This window comes from Lucilia cuprina, chromosome 4, assembly GCF_022045245.1.
Source record: "Lucilia cuprina isolate Lc7/37 chromosome 4, ASM2204524v1, whole genome shotgun sequence".
Taxonomy (NCBI): Eukaryota; Metazoa; Arthropoda; class Insecta; order Diptera; family Calliphoridae; genus Lucilia; species Lucilia cuprina.
This window is the reverse complement of record NC_060952.1, coordinates 27,844,265-27,854,906: the sequence shown is the minus strand read 5'-3', so window position 1 is coordinate 27,854,906 and position 10,642 is coordinate 27,844,265. Positions and strand designations below refer to the sequence as shown.

At 29.8% G+C, this 10,642-nt stretch overlaps 1 protein-coding gene across 1 annotated transcript; it reads right to left on the bottom strand.

The window, feature by feature from the left end:
* Positions 1-183: 183 nt before the first annotated feature.
* LOC111689702 (aldo-keto reductase family 1 member A1) lies at positions 184-9,656 on the bottom strand. The gene is made up of 6 exons (XM_023452172.2): positions 9,475-9,656; positions 1,314-1,494; positions 1,060-1,244; positions 876-992; positions 428-810; positions 184-367 (listed from the first exon to the last, which is right to left on the bottom strand). Exons 1-6 carry the CDS (start codon positions 9,544-9,546, stop codon positions 337-339), a joined length of 969 nt encoding a protein of 322 aa, XP_023307940.2. The 5' UTR covers positions 9,547-9,656; the 3' UTR covers positions 184-336.
* Positions 9,657-10,642: the final 986 nt, after the last annotated feature.

Sequence of the window (10,642 nt, the reverse complement as noted above, 5' to 3'; positions counted from 1 at the left end):
GGATTAATTTTATTTTAGTCCCTAATCCTTTACCTAAAGATTGGCCCCAAATGATATAACCTATAGTTGCTATTTCAAAAATGAATGAAATTATAGCGTTATTTGAAAAAAGCTTAAAACGTTATCATGCAGATTAGTTCATTATTTTATCAATGAATTGGAAACTGGTAATTGAAACTATGGTTTTTCTCTGAATATTTTCAACATTTTTATTGCGATTTTTTTTAAATAAATACTACATGAGTGTTAATTAAAGTGAAACGTAAATTAAGCGTGCCCTAATTAGAATTGTTTGTATAATTTAATTAATTAATATATATCAAATATAACAAATAATTAAAAGGGGAATTCAGGATGTCTTTCAACTCTGTAAAAGAAATTATAAATTAATATTTAAAAACAAATTTTATATTACAAAAACACTTACCCAGGGAAAAATTTAAAATCACAAATACGCACATTAGCATCCAAAGATTTCATTTTTTCCATTTCTTCTTCAGTTAATTTGAAATCAAATATATCTAAATTTTGTTTCAATCTCTCGGGATTAGTGCTTTTCGGTATGGCCGATAGACCCGAATCGATAATCCAACGTAATAGAACTTGAGCTGGAGTCTTGTTATGGGCTTCGGCAATTTCTTTGACTATGGGTACATCCATTAAATCGGGTAAATCACGATCAATACCAGCCATTTTATTTAATTGAGCAATTCCCTTAGAGCCCAGTGGTGAATAGGCTGTAACAGTGATGCCCTCATTCTTACAGAAATCAACCAATTCCGGTTGTTGCAAATAAATATGATGTTCGATCTAAATAACAATCGGTTCTTAAAACTATTTTATCTGTTTTAAAATATGATTAAAATTTCAAATACCTGCAAATTAGCTGGACGAATATTACAATTATCTAAAACATTTTTAAGTTGTTTCAAATTGAAATTTGATACACCAATAGCTTTTGCTAGACCCAATTCATAAATATGTTCCATTTTCTATTTAAAGAAATATAATTTAACATTTTGGATATTATTTGTATGTTAATGCTTAAAGCCTAAATACCTTCCATACTGCTAAATGATCTGTAGTTGGATCAATTTCAACCAAACCGTTTTCGTCACGCTTAAAGTTACCATTCTCTAAGAGAACACCAAAGGGGACATGTATCAAATATAAATCAATATAATCCAATTGCAAATCAGCCAAAGATTTACGCAAAGTAGGTTCCACATAATCTGCTATGATGGCTGTAAATAATGGAAAATATCATTAAATTAATTTTATAAAAAAACATCAATTGAATAATGTGTGTTTACCCGGTGGTGGCAATTTTGTTGTAATAAAGAGTTCTTCACGTTTAATGCGTCCTGAGTCCATCCATTCTTTCAACACTTTTCCAATTGTTTTTTCATTCATATAAACTGGTGCTGTGTCAATGTGGCGATAACCTGCTTCCAAGGCTAAATTAATAGCTAATTCAACTTCATCATCAGGGGCCTGAAATTAATAAAAAACATAAATAACGATCAATTAAGTCGATCCTCTAATGTATAAAAATGCCAACTCAAATCATAAAAATAAATACAAAGGCCAACAAATGTTGAACACAGAGACCAAACTATACTTTTCTAAAAGATCGATCACTGATAAATTAGAAGCTGGCCTCATGAGGTTTTCTAGATATCGTGTCATAAAGTTAGTAAAAACCCTGTTTTTATCCACATTCATTATCGCTACAACAGCGTAGAGCCACTTCTATTTATTTTTTTTAATTCATCGGAAAATGCATCTTAAAATCCTGATTCGGATTTAGCACGAATATATCTCTGATTTTTAACAGCAACATGTTAAGTCATTTATATATAAACAATGACAAAAAAAAACTTAAAAAACGCATGAATTCTTTTGCATTTAGTATAACTGGAGGGGTTACTCCGTATTTCAATTTGAAAGAAAAAGCCTTCGAAACATATACAAATTCGAATATATTTTTATTCAAATCGAGTTACAAAGTAATCCCCCAGGTCTAAAAATTTAAGTTTATATTTTTTCTTTATATTTGAATGAATTTAACTAATATACACTTTTTCTTTCTAATGTATGGAATTGAATCATAACTGGTTAAAAATAACTGGCATGGCCGACCATATAATACCCTACACCATGAGTATATTTTTAAAATTTTTACTTTTTATAAAGAAACTTTTATGTTGAATATTATTCCAAAATATTTAAGCAATTTATTGATAAAAAAAACTAAAATTTCTAAATGAGGCTTTATATAAGTCAAATATGGGCCGATCCTCGGGAAATTTGGGAAAAGGATATATTTTTAAATAACAGTTAGTTTTGTTGTTACAAGACATTTGTTGATACAAGACGTTTAAGAAATTTTTTCGAAGGGGGTTTGTATGGGGACTAGGGTCAAATAATGGCCGATCCTTACGAAAATCTGCAGTGCCATTTATATTAATGTAAAACTTATTTGTGCCAATTTTTAGAGAGATAATAGAATATTTGGCGTAATTATGGCATAAAAAGTTCAAATCGGGAGGTACGGTTGTATGGGGGCTAGGTGAAATAATGGACCGATTTCAACCATTTTAAATAGGCTTCGTCCCTGTGCCAAAAAACATGCTTGGTCCAAATTTCATCAAATTATCTTGAAAATTACGACCTGTACCTTGCGCACAAAGTTTGGACAGCCAGCCCGACAGACGGACGGACATGTCTTAATCGACTCAAAAAATGATTCTAAATCGATCGGTATACTTTAAGGTGGACCAATATTTTTGTATGTTACAAACATCAGCACAAACGTGCTGATACACCCACTATAGTGGTGTAGGGTATAAATATATATTAAACTGGTTGACACTCACTAAAAATTATGATTCTACCCAGATGCACACTTATTTTTCAGAAATTCAAGCACTTCTATTAATTTCCTCGAGTACTAGTAGATTATAGTTTATCTTAAAAATAGCGTTGAAGTATTTTTAAAAATATTCATTGTACTTCGATTTATAGTGAAATCAATCTTTAAAAAAAAACAAAAGTTTAAGACGGATATAGACGTCATTTGCGTCAACGAGCTCGACGTCAATAGACGTCATTTATGTACATATGTATGTCAACGTGTGAAATGAAATCAAATATGGATTTTTTGTCAAATATTTGATAGTTGTGAACGTTTAGTATTTAATTATGAATTCTAATAGAATTATTGGAGATTTGAATTTCTAAGATATCTGGTAACTTTAGAAAATTAATTTAAATCGAATTACGCACAAAACAAACTAAATTTACAAAAAAAGTGAATTTGCGTAGAAAGACATTGCTAAACTGATTTCGGTTTCTATAAAGCCGGAGGTCCACGCTACGCGTCAAAGCATTACATGCTATTCATACCTACTTCACATTCTACGCTTCAAGTTACATGCGATGCTTTTCAATCATCAATTATTTGTTTTTTTTTTAACTTTGCATTTTTTTACAGCATTTATGTAGTTATCATTAAACTCATATTAATTTGTTAAAATTGAAAAATACGCACAAAAAAGAGGAAAAAAGTCAAAATCAGCTGTCATGTTCGTGCGCCGCTTGTGACGCTTATAAAAGCAGAAACTGCCGGTCCACACTAGGAAACTTTTCATGGGAAACTTTTGATTTTGCGTGAGAGAGAAAGAATATCATTCATCTTTCTCGCGGTACGGAGTTTCCCGTTCTCGGAAACGTGTTTTGTTTTGTCATTCGTACAACAAATCAATACAATAAACACGTAGTTTCTGAAACAAAAGTTTCTATGTATGGACATTAAGGAAACTTCAAAAGAGAATTAAGAAAAAGTTTCTCAACAAAAGTTTCCTAGTGTGGACCAAAGTAGATCTACTTTAAGCATTCTACGCTTTTGTACTTGTAACTTTCAGCATACAAATACATTGATTCTACTTTTTTGACAGACGCGTAGAATGCTTAAAAGCGTAGAACGCGTGGTGTGGACCTCCAGCTTAAGAATTCTCAATACATATACAAAGGTAACTTAAAAGATTCAAAAATTAAATTTTCCAAATTACATATATCCATTTTATGATGATGAAATGTATAAAAATAGTTTTAGAAAAACTTCTGCACCCAAAGTAGTTTTTTGTTGGGTGGTATATTAACATACGTTTAATAAATAATAAAAAAATTTTTCTTGCATGACAAATATAAAATTTTTTAGGAAAATTACTGTCTTTAAAACAATAATAAATCACGTTTAGTTTATCGAAATACATATTTGCTAAACAACTACTTATTTATGTATATAAAATTACAATTTCAGTTTTAAATAGTTTTTTCTTAGGTATGAAAAAAACTATTGATGAACGACTAATATAGACGATATTTCTATTCTCTATTATCTTTCAATGTCACCAGAATGTGTTATAACGATTTGTTTATTTAATTTAGTATATTTACTAAATTTGAAAAAATGTTTTTGTAAATGTATCTTTTATCTTTTAAAATCATGCTAGGGCAAGTACAAGTACTTATGTACTTTTCTCTTATTATATTGCCGCTGCAACTAGAACCATTTTAAATTCTCCAATAAGTCATAAACATAAATAGTAATATTTTTAACGATTTTAAACAAAAATCGCTGAGAAAAGAATTAGTTCCAGAACTGATCTAAAAAGGTATTTATGTTCTATTATTATTCTTTATAACTAGTTCTGATGTTGATGAATTCAAACAAAAATCATTAATGAAAGAACTGGTTGCAAAACCATAACCCTTCAACAAAATCCTATAAATGACAATTTCAAATAAAAACAAGTATGAATGCATAGTCGGGCGTAGCCGACCATATGATACCCTACACCAGTCAATATGTATGTTAAAAATGGGGATTATTTAAAAAATTAAGCATTTGGTTTGTTTTTTAACTTTATTTCGGAATATTTTTACTTTTTTTGGCAAAAAAAGAGATTTTTTTAAGAAGGCTTAAAGGGGAGTAGGGCAAAAATATGGCCCTATCCTTAAAAATGTTGGTAGGAGGAGTTAAGTCTTCTTCAATATTATTTATGTAGAATTTAAAAGTGTTATTAGTGTTTGTAAGTGAATTTTGACCTTTAAGTCATTTTCTGAAGGGGAGTTTGTATGGGGATAGAATCAAATGAAGCCCGATCATTACAAAAATCGGTAGTGTCATTTAAAGTTCTATAAAACTAAGTTTTGTCGACTTTTGTTAACATAATAGATCATTTAAATTAAGTATAAGCCAAAAGGCCCTATTTGGGGGGTACGAAATAATGGACCGATTTTAACCATTTTCAATAGGCTTCGTCTTTGGGCCAAAAGAAGCGTGTGTGCCAAATTTCATCTAATTATCTTCAAAATTGCGGCCTGTACCTTGCGCACAAGGTTTACATGGACAGCCAGACGGACGGACGGACGGACATAGCTTAATCGACTCAGAAAATGATTCTAAGCCGATTGGTATACTTTAAGGTGGGTATAGGACGAATATTTTTCTATGTTACAAACATCAGCACAAACCCAATATACCGTCCCCACTAAAGTGGTGTAGGGTATAAAAAATGTAAACAATGATCAGCTGAACAGGTGATGTCACCAGTTTATGGTTTTCTTGTTTTTGATTTTCTGTTTTTGAAGGAAATCACAATGAACATTATGGTCTCTTTTTTCTAAACCGAAAATTAAACCCTAAATTTGTTTACCAAAATATATTGTTAATTATTTATAACAATTTGTTTATAAAATATACATTTTCTATACTTTCCTAATGGGATTTAAATTACTCTTGAACCGTTAAAATAATATGCATTTTTATGGTATTCTAACATTTGTTGTTTATTCATTAGATCCATTATAATTCATATTGTTATTCAAATTTTACATTAAACCGGTTTTTAAACAAATAACATCATCTATAAAATGCATATGTTTTTTTTTATTGATAACTTAATCTTGGAACTAAACAAAGATTTACATTGTTTTTATTGTTTTCAGAGAAAGTCAATTATTTTCTTTTTATAAGAATAAACAACAAAATATTTGTGTGAGAGTGAAATACAAAACCAACGAACACTTGTAAAAAAAAATCTTAAAGATTTAAAAAAAAATATTTCCTCAACTGGTTTGAATAGAGTAAACAATAAAAAATATGTTTGTATGTATGTGTGCATAGACCACAAAAAATTTACTTTAAAGGTGTTTAAATTATTTAATGCTTACTTTGAGATTCTTTGAAATTGGGTCAACTTTTTAACTTCTTGCTTAAAGTATGAAAGTGCAATTATACCGATACCGTGCGATCCGTCATTGGTTTTAAATTATAAATAAATTTCGATAATTTGCAAAGTGTGCTATTTTTTGGGGTTCATTAACTTGTAGATAATTTATCTTTTTAAAACAAAAGCAACTATTACATACATATATACACATTACCACTTAAATGTGTTTCATACTGTTTTGAATTTAATTTTTTAAATTTATTTTGAAAATCGAAATATCGAAAATTTCTTATACCAAATCCCACTAAACACCCCAAATCCATTCAAATTAAAGACCTTTGTCCGATTATTTTATTTTTATTTTAAAGTATGTTTCTATTTGGTATCAAGTTTAATTTCCTTGAAGTGTTGAGTTCACTGGAAATATAAAATATTTGGGATAAATTCGATTTGATTTCTGATAAAACCAACCATAAAAATCAAGTTTTAAATTTGTACAAAATTTAATCAATTAAAGATTATTGTTTTTTATTTGTTGACCCACAAGAAAAAATACCCGACTTTAGACATTATAATATGATAATAAAAACCTGGAAAGCTGATAAGTTCTACTTGCAAATCGCTACGCATTAAAAACAAAGGTCAATATATATATTTTTTTAAATTTAATCAAGTGTTGGAGAAATTCTGATTACCGATTCGAGTTTAGAAAATATATATTTTCGAATCTTTTGAAATTTGTTTGGGCTATGTAATAAAATATGGGTCCTTTCCTCCTCAGAAGGAGTTGGCTTGGTTCGTGATCCTAGATTACATATAAAATATGTTATCAAGTCTATAGTCTAGTCTTTACTCTAGTCTATAGTCTAATCTAAAGTCTAGCCTATAGTCTAGTCAAAAGACTGGCCTATAGTCTATAGTCTAGTCTATAGTCTAGTCTATAGTCTAGTCTATAGTCTAGTCTATAGTCTAGTCTATAGTCTAGTCTATAGTCTAGTCTATAGTCTTGTCTATAGTCTAGTCTATAGTCTAGTCTATAGTCTAGTCTATAGTCTAGTCAATAGTCTAGTCTATAGTCTAGTCTATAGTCTAGTCTATAGTCTAGTCTATAGTCTAGTCTATAGTCTAGTCTATAGTCTAGTCTATAGTCTAGTCTATAGTCTAGTCTATAGTCTAGTCTATAGTCTAGTCTATAGTCTAGTCTATAGTCTAGTCTATAGTCTAGTCTATAGTCTAGTCTATAGTCTAGTCTATAGTCTAGTCTATAGTCTAGTCTATAGTCTAGTCTATAGTCTAGTCTATAGTTTAGTCTATAGTCTATAGTCTAGTCTATAGTTTAGTGTATAGTCTATAGTCTAGTGTATAATCTAGTGTATAGTCTAGTGTATAGTCTAGTCTATAGTCTAGTCTATAGTCTAGTGTATAGTCTAGTCTATAGTCTAGTCTGTTATGTGGTCTACAGTCTAGTCTATTGTTTAGTAGATTGTCTAGTTTATTGCTTAGTCTATGGTCTAGTCTATTCAAACTACTTGTATCAAGAAAAATGCATTAAAGGTGTTTATGCCATCTTTAGCTTATTTTAGTTCAAGCTTGCGACAAATCTATAGTCTAGTCTATAGTCTAGTCTATAGTCTAGTCTATAGTCTAGTCTATAGTCTAGTCTATAGTCTAGTCTATAGTCTAGTATATAGTCTAGTCTATAGTCTAGTCTATAGTCTAGTCTATAGTCTAGTCTATAGTCTAGTCTATAGTCTAGTCTATAGTCTAGTCTATAGTCTAGTCTATAGTCTAGTCTATAGTCTAGTCTATAGTCTAGTCTATAGTCTAGTCTATAGTCTAGTCTATAGTCTAGTCTATAGTCTAGTCTATAGTCTAGTCTATAGTCTAGTCTATAGTCTAGTCTATAGTCTAGTCAATAGTCTAGTCTATAGTCTAGTCTATAGTCTAGTCTATAGTCTAGTCTATAGTCTAGTCTATAGTCTAGTCTATAGTCTATAGTCTAGTCTATAGTCTAGTCTATAGTCTAGTCTATAGTCTAGTCTATAGTCTATAGTCTAGTCTAGTCTAGTCTATAGTCTAGTCTAGTCTATAGTCTAGTCTATAGTCTAGTCTATAGTCTAGTCTATAGTCTAGTCTATAGTCTAGTCTATAGTCTAGTCTATAGTCTAATCTATAGTCTAGTCTATAGTCTAGTCTAAAGTCTAGTCTATAGTCTAGTCTATAGTCTAGTCTATAGTCTAGTCTATAGTCTAGTCTATAGTCTAGTCTATAGTCTAGTCTATAGTCTAGTCTATAGTCTAGTCTATAGTCTAGTCTATAGTCTAGTCTATAGTCTAGTCTATAGTCTAGTCTATAGTCTAGTCTATAGTCTAGTCTATAGTCTAGTCTATAGTCTAGTCTAGTCTATAGTCTAGTCTATACTCTAGTCTATAGTGTAGTCTATAGTCTAGTCTATAGTGTAGTCTATAGTCTAGTGTATAGTCTATAGTCTAGTGTATAATCTAGTGTATAGTCTAGTGTATAGTCTAGTCTATAGTCTAGTCTATAGTCTAGTCTATAGTCTAGTGTATAGTCTAGTCTATAGTCTAGTCTGTTATGTGGTCTACAGTCTAGTCTATTGTTTAGTAGATTGTCTAGTTTATTGCTTAGTCTATGGTCTAGTCTATTCAAACTACTTGTATCAAGAAAAATGCATTAAAGGTGTTTATGCCATCTTTAGCGTATTTTAGTTCAAGCTTGCGACAAATGAAAAACAATGGATTCTATTGAGATTTAAACCACAGACATCTCCTTTACCAATTGTTAATTAATCTTAAATTTCCAAAATATTTCAATCGTAAAGAATAACAAACATTAAGGAAATATTTAAATATTGTAAAAAAAATTAAAACAAATAACGGGAAGATAATCAAGAAAATTAACATATCGCTAAATTACAACTAAAGAGTCATAACTAAATACCCAGGTGTTTTCAGTACCAGTATCCGTTGTTGCTTAACTCAGTTAAGAAATATATTAATTTGTGCTGCAGTTATCGGACAATTGATTTTTAAACAAAAATATTTAAAAAAAGTAACATGAATTCAAGTTTTTTAACTCGAAACTAAGAATTTATGTTACCTTTGTTTTTTCTGTTGTGACCCTAACTACAGTTAGAAATAAGCACAGTATTCTTACCAAAACTAGACTTAAAAAACATTTTTTTATCTTTAAACTTGCAACTAGTTAAACTTACTTGCCATGTACCAATGCCTAAAGCCGGCATTTTTACACCATTATTGAAGGTTAAAAACTTATCACAAGCCATTTGAATTTTGTAAACTTAAGTAAATCTTAATTTCTTTTAATTAAAACAAATAAATATCCGCGTATTTTATTTAAATTCAACGTGTGTTGCACACAACAAATTAACTACAACTGAATTTCGAATTCGTCAGATACTTTAGTTTTGTTGTGACCAGACAGTGTATACAACAACTTATGCCTCTCTCCACCAAAAAAAAAAAAACGAAAACAAAAAATGAAACTTATTTTTGGATACAATTTTAAAAGTGTGAGAAGAGTATAATTTATAAGTTTTATTTTTTTATTGTATGAGTTTTGAAATTTAAATGAGAAACTAAACTTAATAAAACGCAACACAACTACAATAAAGTTGAACGCAAATTAAATATAGTGGACTTGAGGTATGATATATTTTGATCCTCCTAAATATATACTATTAAATTTTTTATATATTTTTAGTAGATACTATATACATTTTTTTTGTTTTTTTAATTGAATCGAAAAAGTATTGCTTTACTCTGTTGGTATGCATAAAAAATTGTACACATTATTTTTTAATGTGTAATTAAAAGTTCACAGTTAAATTTTCGTTAAATATTTTGAAATTTAAAAATTGTTTTAAATAAATTATTAATTTAAAGTTTCATACTTTAAGTTTGTATCTAAATTAGGATATTAAACGATTAATTATTATACACTGCTTTACTATAGTGGGGATGTTTTTGTACTGAAGTTGGTCATACACCTTGAAGTATACCAATCGGCTCATGACTACTACGTCCTTCTGTCTTTTCATCCGTCCGTCTGTGTGTGCATGTAAACCGTTTGCGCCCGCTATAGGTGGCAATTTTCAAAATAATTTGTTAAAAAGCATCAAAAGTATGTATCATTTGACACGGTCCTATACACTTTAAAATAGACAAATGGAACTTTCAGAGACGATTTTCCTTTGTCCGTCCGTCTGTCGGTCTGTCTGTCTTTCTGATTGTCTGCCTATCCGACTGTGTGCATTGTAAACCTTATGCGCACGCTACAGTTCGCAATTTTTAAGATAATTCAAAAAATATCACCGTACCCCCAGATCTCATAAATATCTTAAATGTCTCCCTTGACGGCAT